We start from the raw sequence: 14,069 nt of genomic DNA on the forward strand, positions 1-14,069 counted from the left end.
GCAACCTGCTGTCCGGTAGATTGAATGGAGTCAAGCTGAACATGACCTTCATGTCTCAAATTAACCGTCTCTCTCCCTCTGTGTCTCACCACTCTCAGATGGATCGCTATTTTAACTATATGGAAGACATCATCACAGAGAGGAAGACGTCCTCTCGGATACGGTATATGTTGGAGGATACCATAGACCGGATATTGGTGAGTGGGTCTTTGCGATTATTCTTTCAATTGCACAACTGTAAAGAGTCCAACATTCAAATTCTTCAAAGTAAGATGGATTTTACCACAGAGATTTATTTCACCGATCTGTTTGATGACCAGGAACATGATACTGGATATTCTGGTCATATTCTGTTTAATGAATATCTACACTGCTGTTGTTAAGGAGTTCTAACGCTTCTTAGAAGGACTGATATAGATAGATACATAGATCATGGCAAAGAAATGTAAGAAAATTCCATAGAAACGTTGAACGGGGAAAAATGGAAGAAACCTGAGGAAGACGTGATAACTATTGATCTTTAATGAATTTATCAGTGTGTCATTCGAATATTCCTCTGTGATTGACTGATTCCTCTGTTTATGCTAATATGTATCTAGCACTGTGTGGTAAAACCCACACATGCTCCTAAATTCTGTGATCTGTCAAATATAAAGAGCAAAGAAATCTTTTTTACAATACAGAATCTGTCTGATTCAGGTTTGAGGTCATTGTGGTTCTGTAAATTTTTTTTTCTTCAGCTAAATTTGGTGTCTCAAAAAGCCGAGCAGGGTCCACAACCCGTTCGGCAGATCCACAAGGGGTCAACGAATGCAGAGCAGGAGGAGCCGCGGAACGTGCAGCAGCAACTGCTCTCCGGGGGCACCAAGACACAGCCAGGTCAGGCCTGCAGTCTAAATCCTCTTTAAGGCTTAGAATCTGATATGACCAGTCAAAGTCAGAGTACCCCTAAATTATAAACTTGGAAAGCCCGCATCTCCATTAATTAGGAGGCTGTCACAGTCACAAAATGTCACAGCTTGTAAACAGATTTATATTTTTTTATTACATTACTTATATATGAAGAACTGTTAAGTGTAGTTTGTGATACAAATATCACCTTTTGCTGATTGAATTCTGAAGACATGTTTTCATCGGTACTTTTCCTTCTTCCAGATGATTGGCCAAAACTGCAGCCAGGTGGTCAGAGGTCTTCCTCACCTGGGCTTGTGCAGTCTGAAGCACCTGTGGAGACACCGGAAGCTCAGCCCACTCCTCCCGCTAGTGGACCAGAGCTTCCCCTCCCCGCCTCGCTCAGACCCCCGTTCACTCTCCCGTCTCCACGGGCCAACTCAAGTGGACGTCCGTCACACAGGGAGTCAGCCTCCTCTAACTTGTCCTCAGCCGAGGAGCAGACACCCTCCGCCCCAAGAACTCTGGCTGCCTTGTCTGAAGCAGCCCCCAGGGCTTTGAACGGACTTGCAGAGCGGGGGACTGAGCTCATGCCCCCTGCTGAACTCCAGCCCCAGGAAGTTCCCAATCCTCCACAGAAGCAAGTCTCTGAAGCCAGGAGAACTCTGGAAAGGTATGAGATGACAACGCTGTCTGATTTTAAGGATCCTCTTGTTGTTAGGTTTCTCTGAAACATGAGGAGAGTGTCTCTGTGATTATGATATTTATCTCTCCTGTCAGCAGGATATTTATAACTCTGATTAACTAGTTTCCATTGACTTAAAAATAAATTTGTTTTGTTAGTAGGGTTTTGTTTCACTTCTGTTGAGGGTCAGTGATAATAATAAGTAGAAGTTCCAAACTGGGTGAAAAGCTTGATATTCAGAGTTTCTCATTTACACTGACATCCTTCCTGACTCTTTGTTTATTCGTCCCCCACCAGTCGAAGCAGTTCTGGCAAAAAGGGACGAAAGGGCCGGAAGCGCAAAGACCATTAGCTGATCTCCAAGAAGCCATCAAAGTCATAAGCGGTCAACAAGGACCGCGGCGCGTGCCTTCAGGTCGAGGAGACCCCGGCCGACATGCGACAGGCCTTACGTCTTCACGTGTGTCGTGTGCAGCTATAAAAAAATAATAAAACTGAATTTCTTTTTTTTAATTATTATTACTGCGCAAGAGTCTTCTTCTTCTTCACATCACTGAGCAAGAACAGGCTCGAGTACACAACGCGGGTGGCCGGGCGGGCACAATGTTGTGACAAAACCAAGGTCCTGAACCGGTTACTCTTTAAATTATTAAAAAACAAGTTGGATAATGTTGGTCAAGGGGAATGTATAATAATGGGGGGGGGATTGGAACTGCTGCACAGACGTCACTTTCGACGGAACAGGACAGGAGCTCGTGGACGTGTGGAGGAGGAAACATCCTTCCACCAGGCAGTATACCTGGATCAAAATAACAGATGGCAGGGTCAGTGGGGCCCGGCCGGACAGATTTTACATATCCGCTCCTTTTATCACCCGTGTGGCAAACTGTCAAATCCACCCGGTTGGTTTCACAGACCATCATTTGGTTTTAGTAGAGCTACTTTTATCACCTGCTAGAAAGCCTGGATCCTTTTGGCATTTTAATGTTAAGCTTTTAAATGATTTAAATTTCTGTGGGAATTTTAAATTGTTCTGGGCCAACTGGTGTTCCAAGAAAGACTCGTTTCCCTCCCTGAGTCAGTGGTGGGAGGTTGGCAAGGGTCAAATTAAAGTGTTCTGCTGGCCAACAGCAGTAGGTACTGCTGTTGGCCAGCAGTAGGTACCTACCAACACGGAGAAATTAAAAGCTAAAAGACAAAACTCCTTTCTCCAGGAGAAGGCCAAAGGACCTCTGGTTCGAGCTCGTTTCAAGAAATTAAAAGACATGGACGCACTTACCACGTTCTTTTTTAGCCTGGAAAGATCCGTGGCCCAGGGGAAGCAGATGGTGTGTCTCCGGCTGCCGGATGGGAATATAACATCAGAACCAGCCGAGATGAGGAGACACGCGGTGGAGTTTTATACCGACCTGTTTGGGGCAGAGGAGTGTGACGGGGAAGCTGTGGCCTCCCACAGATGAGTTCAGGTGAGCGAGACACCCTGAGCTCCGACATAACTCTGGAGGAGCTGACGACTGCTGTATCACAGACGGCTGCAGGCAAGGCACCAGGTCTGGATGGATTACCAGCAGATTTTTAAAAACATTTCTGGAGCATTATGGGACAGGATCTGCTGGACGTCTTGAAGGAGTCGTTTGGGAAAGGGGTTCTTCCAGCCTCTTGCAGACGGGCGGTCTTATCACTCCTGCCAAAGAAGGGAGATCTAACCCTGCTGAAGAACTGGAGACCCGTCTCTCTTTTATGTAGTGACTATAAGGTTTTATCTAAGGTTTTAGCAAATAGATTCAAGGTTTTTATGGAAGTGTTTATTGGTGCTGACCAATCATATTGTGTACCAGGTAGGTCAATGCAGGACAATTTGTTTTTAATGAGAGACATTTTTGATTTGTGTGCAACATATAACATTATTATTGGCATTATTTCCATTGACCAGGAAAAAGCCTTTGATCGTGTCGATCGTTCATCCCTGTTTGCCACACTACAGGCTTTTGGTGTCGGGGAGCGCTTTCTGTCCTGGGTGAAATTATTATATAATGATACGTGTTGTGTGGTGAAGGTGGGGGAGGGCTGAGCAGACCGGTACCAGTCCAAAGAGGGATCAGGCAGGGATGTCCAATCTCAGGCCAGCTCTACAGCGTGGCCATCGAACTTCTCCTTTGTTGGCTCAGGACTCGGCTGAAAGGCCTGCGTCTGCTTGAGCTGCCTCAAAGTCCCTCGATAATATATCAGCTTATGCTGACGATGTAAACATCCTTGTACAGGATCAGGGGGACATACAAGAATTGGAGGGCAGACTGGCATTATATGCGAAGGCTACGACAGCAAGAGTGAACTGGGAAAAGAGTGGGGCCTGTGTGATTGGTCAGTGGGACACAGGGAGAGTACCCGTCTCCCTGGGAACCTGACATGGGGAGTAAAAGGGTTAAAAGTCCTCGGTTTGTTTTTAGGCAGTGAAGAGATAGAGAGGCAGAACTGGGAGGGAGTGCTGGGGAAGGTGCTGCTCAAGTTGTCTAAATGGAAATGGTTGCTACCCCAGCTGTCCTACAGGGGAAGAACTCTGATCGTCAATAACCTGGTTGCAGCGTCCCTGTGGCACAGACTCCAGGTGCTGACTCCTCCACCGGGACTCCTGCAACAACTACAGAGGCTGCTGGTGGACTTCTTCTGGTCGGGCCATCACTGGGTGCGGGCGTCCGTGCTGTACCTCCCTGTGGCAGAGGGGGGCCATGGACTGATAGACATCATCTCCAGGACGGCTGCTTTCAGACTGCAGGCCGCCCAGAGGCTGCTGTACGGCTCCACACGGTGCTGGTCGGCTGTGGCCCGCCTGCTGCTCTGGAGAGCCGGGGGCCTCGGGTACGACAAACAACTGTTCCTGTTAAACTCTCCTCTACACAGACTGACTGGGCTCAGTCAGTTTTATACCTCTGTGATAGATGCCTGGAGGACTCTCACCATCACGAGGCCTCCTGACCCCACGCCTGGGATGTGGCTCTTTGAAGAGCCACTGTTCAACAATGAGGGAAGCTGGGCCACCTGACACAGACATCACTGGAGAGGCTGGGGGCGGTGACGGGGATAAGATCTACCAGGATGCTGCGGAGCCTCGTGGATGAGGTGTGGCAGTCACTGCCCCAGCCTCTTCGGACCTTCGCCCAGAGCCAAAGCCAGGCTGACCAGTGGACAAGAACAGAAGAATACCAGTTTCCTGTCCTGAATGTGAGTCCTGCAGTGGGGGAGTGGAGAGAAGAGAGCGGCCGACTGCTAACCCTCAGGACTCCAGCACTGGGCTTTTTCAACACCTCTGCAGGGAAACAGCTCTACAGCAGCTGTGTGAAGGTCCTGAACTGTCGCTCTCTTGAAGGAGTCAGGGAGTCGAAATGGACGGAGGTTTTTGGCTCAGATTATTCCCCTAGTGGCAGCTGGCGGGTCCTGTATAAACCTCCTGTGGAGAAACGGATGGCAGACATCCAGTGGAGAATTATACACGGAGCTCTAGCTACAAACATATACAGAGCTCACCTGGACCCAAGCACTGAGGGGGGGTGTCCTTTCTGCTCGCTGCCAGAGACCCTGGAGCACTTAGTAGTGTCGTGTCCCAGGTTAGCTGACACTTTTAAACAACTACAGGAGTGGGTGGGGGGTTTAGGAGAGGCCTTCTCGCTACCACTCTTTGTTTTTGGACCCAAGTACTTGGCAAGAAAAAAGAACTCTATGGTTTTAATGAATTTTATTTTTGCTAATGCCAAGATACCAATCTGGATTAGTCGAAAAAACAAAATGGCGGGGGGAGGCTGGACAGATCCACTGCTCTGCCTGAGGGGTTTGGTGGCAGCTAGGCTCAGAATTGAACATGCGTATTTTACACTGACGGACAATCTGGAGGGTTTCAGGGCTGTGTGGGGGGTGGGACAGGTCCTGTGCTCACTGGGGGACAACCGGTCTCTGGTTTTAACATTTTAACAGAACATCTGGTAATTTTATCGTTGGTGTATGATGTATGTGTGCCTGGAATGTTTTTAACATTTTCTGTTACACATAATTTTTAATAATTAAGGATTTATTTTGAAAATGGGACTTAAATAAAGTTATTCAAAAGTCAAAAGTCTTCTTCTTCTTCTTCTTCTTCTTCTTCTTCTTCTTAGCATAACTGAGCAAGAACAGGCTCAAGTAGACAACGTGGGCGGCCGGGCGGGCCCGACATCGCGACTCTCAGGGTCAGGGAGACCCCGATCGGAGAGACGGCACTCAACGCGGTCACACCAGGTCGGGGTCAAAGAGAGTTACTAACAATGCATCAGGGTACAAGTCGGGACACCGTCCCCACCCCCATCGCCTAGCCGTGCCTTTCTCCCCGACGAGGTTGTTGCGGGTGGAAATCAAAGGCAGGAGTCGTCGTTCTCAAGTTAAAATTAGGCAGGTTTATGCAGAGGTCACAGGTCAGGAAACTGCGGTGTCCAGCAATTGAACATGCATGGGCTTCTAATTCTATGCAGAAGGCTACACAGAAGAAAAAGCGCTTAAACAGAGTGCGCACATAGTTTATATATTGGGCGTGACAGGGGTTCTTCTTGGATTGGTCAAAACTAGATGGAGGCCGCTGCATCTAGACGGGGCAGTGCCTCATCCTCTTGGAATGTCGCGTGATGAGGATACTGTACGTGCAATCCGTTGTCGTGGTTACCAGAGGTGATAATGTTCCTGTGTCAGTGCAGCTGCGTTAGTGTGCTGTGTGGGAGAGATTTTAGGCCAAGGTCTGCTCATTATCTGTGTGTGAATTGAAACAGGGAGCTGGGATGTGTGGTACAAAGTGTTGACTGTTCTACAGAGTGTAATAAAGAGGTCAAAGGAATGTATGTGGTGTATGTCAATATATCTATGTGTAATGTATGTGGTGTATATCAATAAATCCCCCTTTCCTGACCTGATAGGTGTGGACAACACGGGGAAGGCAAAGGGCAGAAAAGGACAAGGCAGAAAAACAAACCCAACTTAATACTCAGCAAAACACAAAAACAAAAGCGCCAAAACATTGCTGTGATTAAAAGAATCACAGCAAAACAAACAATCCAACTAATATAAGAACGTCAAAACATAGCTGCGATTAAAAGAATCACAGCAAAAATTTAACACAAAAGCTAAAAATATAAGTCTAATACTGTGGACTCTGTTAAATGATTAAAATGAACAGAAAAATAGGAAATTAAAGTAAACACTCCGGCGTCGGTTCACAGGTCCCTCCGAGAGAATCGTCATCATTGAGAGAGACAATGTAACGCACAAACATTTCCAGCTAGGTTCAAGATTGAACATTCTGAGAATCAAAAGGTTATTGCTAATAATCTGTATGAAGGCCTAATATCTAACTAAAATACTTCTATCTTTATTGTTAAGAATTCTGTCAGACACAGACTATAGTTAAAAGTTTGAAATCCTCACAAACGCTCTCATGGGTGTGACCACTTACTGGGGAGTTCATGTACCCCTCAACCTTCATCCCATCCAGTGCAAACCCGTCCTCATACATCATCATCATCGTCGCATCGTCATCTCCATCGTCCTCAGCTTCCTCAGCTTCAGCTTCACAGCATCAGCTTCCACATCCCCAATTCAGCAATTTCAGAGTCTGCGGCCATGTCGTGTCATGGTGCGTAGAGGTGGAGAGGGCACTGGTCACCCAGCCACCAGGGGCAGTTTGGAAAAAATGTCTTTTAAGAACTTCCTATAGCAGTGCACACACATAACCCTCTCCTGCCAGTAGCAGATCCAGGGCCATTCATTTCTATGTGACCACACAGGGTACAGGAGCAAGCTGTTCAGATATCAGCTTCTGTCAGATCTGCTCCAGGAACAAAATTGTCAATAATTGTCAGTGAGGCTTTTTCAATTTTAAGAGTCAGTGATCTGGATCTCAGCCTTGTAAAGAGCCTTTCGTGGAATTGATACTCGCCTACAGGCCAGGTGTTTAAGCTTGCACTGTACAAGCCAGGCGCAGGGCGTAGTCGGTCAGGGTGGAGGAGGTGGAGTTGACACCGGATGGGAGTGGGTTGTGAAGACATGAAGCCCAGATCCCAGAGTTTGAAAGGAAAACAAACAGAAAAGTGATTAATTTACTGCGATGCGTAATTGAGATTAAAATAGATTATATAAGCTTATAATTGAAAAGAAACAAACAAAATAATCGAAACAAAACATACATACCCTCCTTTTGTGGTCAACAATTTCTATAAAACTTTTGAGGAGTGGTCGGCCAAATCAGTGGACATTAAAAACAAAATTAAACACGTGGCATAAGAGTGACAGAAATCTTTGGCATTTCATAAGATATTAAATGATTCCTCTTTATGTAGAACTTTTGAGACCAAAACCTTTCACCTTTCCTCTAATAGATTAGATGTATTGGAAATATCTGAAACAACAAATTTGTGCCAAAAAGTGTAATTTTAACAATTCAGTTTGGAATTCTTTACTTCTGAATGAAGCCATATTAAAACAAACAAACAAACAAACAACATAGAAACAAACAAACAAGCCTCTTTGTGATCTTAATGCCAGTTGTAAGCTGTAAGGCTTCTGGCCCTCCCCCTTTTCATCCTCTGCTGTGCACGTCTTAATCTTTCTTTGGCAAGTCCTAAATACATTTACCCCTCCCGCCCATACATACAACATATATCAGATGGCAAGCGCATATACCACCTATAGTTTAGGAAAAAGTCGTTTTCCAGTCAGTTTGTCGCTCCGTCAGTTATTTCTGTGTCTCACTCAGCCAGCTGACCTTGACACACATTTTCTCATCTCTATTCACAGACACACACACTCCTACTCTCACACACACATCTGGGAGGTATCGCCCTGCACACAGACGCACGAACATTCACAGCCAAAGCGTGCTCTCTGCCATGTTTTTTTTTAAATTTCGGGCAGAGACAGCACTCCCTCTTTGGAGATTCAACGGGCCGCGCCCCAACAGTTTCTACCACAGTCACTCAGTCAGTTTTTCTATGTCTCAGTCAGTTTTTGACCTTGCCTCCTTTTTCTCTCCTCCCCTCTCCTTTCCAACAGGCACACACTTCCATTCATACTAGTTACTTCACATCCTCTCTATATTATATAATCAATAGTAGTATAATCATTTTTGTATAAGTAATTTCCTCTTTCAAATCCTTATTCGTAACAGCCTTCTGTTATTTGTGCCCAATTGAAACAATGGTGTGTCTGGTTAGTAAAGCTCCTGTTGCATTATTCAAATCAGTTCTTATTTCAGCCAATAGGCGGGAAGGTGAAGGTGCTGTGGTACAATGTGTCAGGTGGTGCCAAGGTGTGCCTGATTTACCTTTGACCTGGGCCGAGTGTGAAGTAACCTCCTTCACTTCGTACGGTCCAATCCACCTGGGTTCTGGCCACTTTCTCTTGTGAACCTTGACTCTTACCCAGTCACCAACTTTTACCTTCGATCCTGCAGCTTCCTCCGGATCAGTCGCCAGGGCCCTGGAGACCTGATTGGAGAGAGCTACAGTAAGAGCAGTTAAAACCTTCATATAACTCGACATTTCAATCTCAAGAACATCCAAGGGTGGCACGTGACCTCCATCCCTGGGTATTCTTTATTTTTTCTTCAGCTACTCTCACACCAACCCTTGGATAGATTTTACAGTGTAAGCTGCTGGTACTCTTTTCTTCAGCTACTCTCACACCAACCCTTGGATAGATTTTACAGTGTAAGCTGCTGGTACTCTTTTCTTCAGCTACTCTCACACCAACCCTATTGGATCGATTTTACAGTGTAAGCTGCCGGTACTCTTTTCTTCAGCTACTCTCACACCAACCCTATTGGATCGATTTTACAGTGTAAGCTGCCAGTACTCTTTTCTTCAGCTACTCTCACACCAACCCTATTGGATCGATTTTACAGTGTAAGCTGCCAGTACTCTTTTCTTCAGCTACTCTCACACCAACCCTATTGGATCGATTTTACAGTGTAAGCTGCTGGTACTCTTTTCTTCAGCTACTCTCACACCAACCCTATTGGATCGATTTTACAGTGCAAGCTGCCGGTAATCTTTCTTCAAATATAAAAACCCAATTTGCACAATACACAGCAGTTTCAGACCAATTAATTACTTTGTTAAATTTATCATATGCAACTTGTACTCACCCTCAGTACTACTGATCAAAATTTTGTTTTTTTCTATCACGACAATATGCAGATTTCAATTAAATAGGCTCTGCTTACCTTTTAGTAGTACAGCGCTGCTTTGATCAGGTTCCCGAGGAGAGACAAGCCACGCAAGGCGGTTCTTTCCCGTCCGAAAGACGACCTCCTCCCCGACTGGTTGTTTTCCACTCCGCTCTTTCAATCGTCTAAACCCTCGGTTCCCAAACTGGGGTACATGTACCCCAAGGGGTACGCGAAGTGGTTCAGGGGGTACGTGGGGAGAACATTTTATCTGCGTTTTCAAAGTGAAAAAGCCCATTACATTTTCAAACTGAGCTATAAATAATCGCGCAATATTAAATAGTCTGAATAGCCAACTCGCATTGCCAAAAATACCCATATTCAGCAAAATAATTACACTGCCAAAAAAAGTTACAGGTAGGTTAGTGACCGTTAGTCAAAACTAGGGATGGGCATAATTAATCGACAATCGATTAATTGATCCTTAAGAATTTCGTAGATGACATTATTTTGTCATCTACGATTATTATAAGTCCTGAAATCCCTGACAATTTCAAAGTTTCAAGTGTTATAGGCTGTATACGTGCGTCGGGGGGGGGGGGTACGTAGCTGGAGATTGAATGTCTGAAGGGGTACGAGACTGTAAAAAGTTTGGGAACCACTGATCTAGATTAACCTCCATTCATTTGAATTGGTCTCCCCAACTTCTTAATATTTATGATTTATTCTTTTATTTATTCATTCACAGCCTCATTCTTTGGTGCATGATATGGCAAGAAGACAGCAGAATCGCATGCTCTTAAGTAAAGCCGACACTGACAGGATTGTGCGGACCCAGTGTCAGACTGTCCTGCAATTTCAAATTCTCAGTTGCTCATTTTTCAGGAATAATCTCAGTTATTTGTCTGTCTATCCTATTATCTGGGAACTCATGAAGCGATGAATATATTCTTTATACGTGTACAAATGAGAGAAATAAATCCTTAAAGCACTGTTGTAATATGCCTTAATTTTAATGCCTATGTTGTGATGACTATATATTTACATAACTCGAAAAAGCTCATGGGGCCAAGGAAGACAATCAGTGCAGTACTGCCTGTTGCATAACTTTTCATGCAGTGAGTGCATAGGACATTTTGGCAGGCCAGGCCAACCCATCCATGCAACAACTGTCCCACTTAAGCTACTGGAATCCTGAAATATGCTGTGAGTTTGTCTCCCAAAAGTAACACATTTTTAGTCCAGTGCACAAACATAAGCTCACAGACAGAGTCTCTGAGTTTCAGCAGACGATACTGAGCCAATTTTAGGAGTTTGACCTCTGATGCCGTATTTATTACACATGCACTGAAATGTCTAAAGGATTGGTTGAAAATAGTGTTACGCAACACAAAGCTGCAGTTTGTCGGTCCTTGTCAAATAATATCATGCTCTTGCTGATGATATAATAAAGCCAAGCTTTTTGTCCGTTCATAAATATCACTCTCCAGAGGCTTATATTGAATATCCTCACAGCTTGAAGTGAAACTAGTGTTACACAACCAGCTGTTAGAAGATAAAATATGACCTTCAATTATGTTTTTGTTACTGAATTCTCATTTAGATTTGATGTTCAGTTCAGGATAAGTACTTTTGTCAAATGTTGTCCCAGAAACTCTCCAGGCATCTGTGCTTTTCATTGATTATTGGGAAAGTTGTATAAGTTGTATTTCCCACATGTGTTTTAATTGAAATGTGAGGGCAGCTGCATGCAAGACATAAAAACACCCAAATTAAATTTAAAACATTTTATTCATTAGTCGACAACATAGTACAAACCAGAAACAGAGTACAGACATGATGTCACCCAGTGCAAATTATACAGAGTAGGAGCAGGGGTTGCAGTGGGGGGTTTCTGTCCATTTACAAATATCGCTGTATAAGTTGTATAAGTGTATAAGTTGTATTTCCCACATGAGTTTTCATTAAAAACTTAGTGGGGGGTGGAGTATGCCATCTTCCTGGCATCCACTGTTTCCCTCAACAAAAGGGAGAGCCTTGGTGCCCTCTTCCCTTTCTCTGCGATATGGTCCAGCTGGTTATAGTAGGTGTCCATCACTTCCTTTTCCGTCACCACCTCCAGGTCCTGCTGGATCATCTGGAGGAGCTGACAGAGGCCCTCAAGAGACGGCCCGTCTCCTTTCTGCAACAGCCTCCTGATGCAGCAGTGCATGGATTTCTCTGCCAGCACCTTGGAGAGGAACAGCTCCCCAATAAACCTCAGCATATTGAGTAAGCGACCGGAAGGTTTGGTGTTTTGTTGCTCTTCCCTCAGCCGGTCGGTGACCCTCACGTCCTGGACTGGCTTCAGGCAGGACCAACTCTTTTGATGAATGCCCTCCTTGTCCAAGTTTTTCATGAACTCTGCCTGGCAGTGTTTAACCAGCAGAGACCTGAAGGAGACGCTGGCTGACCAGTCAGACAAGGATTGGAACTCCACCTGAAGAGGAGAAAACCATAAAGGAATATTAACACTAATGTAACTCACATACATACATAGTGATCAGTGTGTTAAATTAAGGTTACAGCCTGCATACAAATACAAGGTGTCCAACTAAGTAAGAAACAGGATAAAGTAGCTTCCAGTCATAGATGCATCACTTACTTCTGAGAGGTGTTGACACAGCTCCGCGAAGACTGCAGCAGAGTCTGGTTTCTTCACGGCCCTCTTGAAAATGAGCTCAACCATTTCCTGCAGGTTCTCCTCAACGTCCAAGTCCTCGTGACTCAGATCCGTCACGAAGGCTTGAAAGTTTGCAGTGACGCAGCTGACGGACTCGTAGGAGGCAGCGCTGAGAAAGACCACGTGTGTTGGGATCATGTTGATTCAAATCAATCGTAGTTCTCTTAAAGGCAAATCCAAAGAAACGAGTTCAGGAGCAAGAACAGAGTTCAGGAGCAAGAACAGAGTTCAGGTGCAACGAGCCAAGTATTCCGAAGAGAACTGACTGAAAACTGACTGAAAACTGACGCTTATGTAGGGACAGACTTCAAAGGTATATGGCTGCTGCTTTGGTGACCTTCAGTGACATTCATCAAAGGAACAAAGCCTGAGTGATAACGTTAAAAAAAATTCAGAAAATGCCTATTTTTTTTTTTTAATGTACAAGTTTAATTTAGATAAACATTAAATTCAAACTTAACGGTTTGAGTGAAAAATCCCCGATGATGCTTCTGAAACTGTGTGTTACAAAAATAAAGTACATCTATTTATCTACATCAATTTAGATCTATCTGGGGGGAGGGGGGGGGGGGGGTTGGGGTATAGGGGGGCTAGTAGCATTCATGCTAATAAGGAACGATAATGCCTGTTTCATATTGGTAAATGTGTCGCTTTCAAGAGTTTTTACAACAACAGTTTTAATTTGGTCAAACCACCACGTGGAAATGTGTCCTTCGAGGGAAATCACTGGCACTAATATGGCAGGCAAAATGTTTGCAGCGCTGTTTGAAGTCAGTGGGCACGATGTACAGTCAGAGTCCGCCTCCGTGTCTTTATTGAACGGGTGTCTACTCTTCTTCGTCAGCTTCTTCTTCCTCTGCGTTATTTTGAAGCTTTAACGCTCCTTCAACCGTCGCTGGACAACTTTAATGTGCGGGCAGTGAAATAAAAAGATCTCGGCTCGTAGCGTCTCAGCAAGTAACAACACTGAGGTCGGACATGTTGGATACACGTTTGAGGGACTTCTTGCTTCCGTTTTAGTGCGAGACTACCACGGTGTTGTCTTATGCTCCATACCGCCTCCTGCCGCTCCGGGGTGGGATTACATGGTTACGGTGGCCGAGAGAAGATAAGTGTTTTCTTCACTGCAAATGAAGAAAACACTTTCTGTTAATAGCAACATTTGTTAGAAAATGGACACTTGCATCTGTAAATGCCTTTAATTTACATATAATCATTTATTGCACAGATGGGACCAGATCATAGTTCTTGTAAACATTGAATACATTTTCTTTTTGACTCATTTCAAACAAATGATTATGCTTGAAATCTTACCCCTAAATAGGATTGTTCCCTAGGAAATCAGTAAAATGTCCTTTTAAAAACCCTATTGAAAGGCAGGGATAAATCTAGTTAATCTAGACCATCCTCTGCTACCAATTTGTTGCGGTTGGAAATCAAAGGCAGGAGTCGTCGTTCTCAAGTTAAAATTAGGCAGGTTTATTCAGAGGTCACAGGTCAGGAAACTGCGGTGTCCAGCAATTGAACATGCATGGGCTTCTAATTCTATGCAAAAGGCTACACAGAAGAAAAAGCGCTTAAACAGAGTGCGCATA

The 14,069-nt window shown here is 44.7% G+C and overlaps 1 protein-coding gene across 1 annotated transcript; it reads right to left on the reverse strand.

The window, feature by feature from the left end:
* Positions 1-11,261: 11,261 nt before the first annotated feature.
* On the reverse strand, positions 11,262-13,021 carry LOC128444139 (polyadenylate-binding protein-interacting protein 1). Its single transcript, XM_053426446.1, has 3 exons — positions 12,397-13,021; positions 12,085-12,231; positions 11,262-11,279 (listed from the first exon to the last, which is right to left on the reverse strand). The coding sequence occupies exons 1-3, from the start codon at positions 12,610-12,612 to the stop codon at positions 11,262-11,264; spliced, it is 381 nt and encodes a 126-aa protein (XP_053282421.1). The 5' UTR covers positions 12,613-13,021.
* Between the last annotated feature and the right edge of the window lie 1,048 nt (positions 13,022-14,069).

This window comes from Pleuronectes platessa, chromosome 7 (assembly GCF_947347685.1).
Source record: "Pleuronectes platessa chromosome 7, fPlePla1.1, whole genome shotgun sequence".
NCBI classification, from domain to species: Eukaryota; Metazoa; Chordata; class Actinopteri; order Pleuronectiformes; family Pleuronectidae; genus Pleuronectes; species Pleuronectes platessa.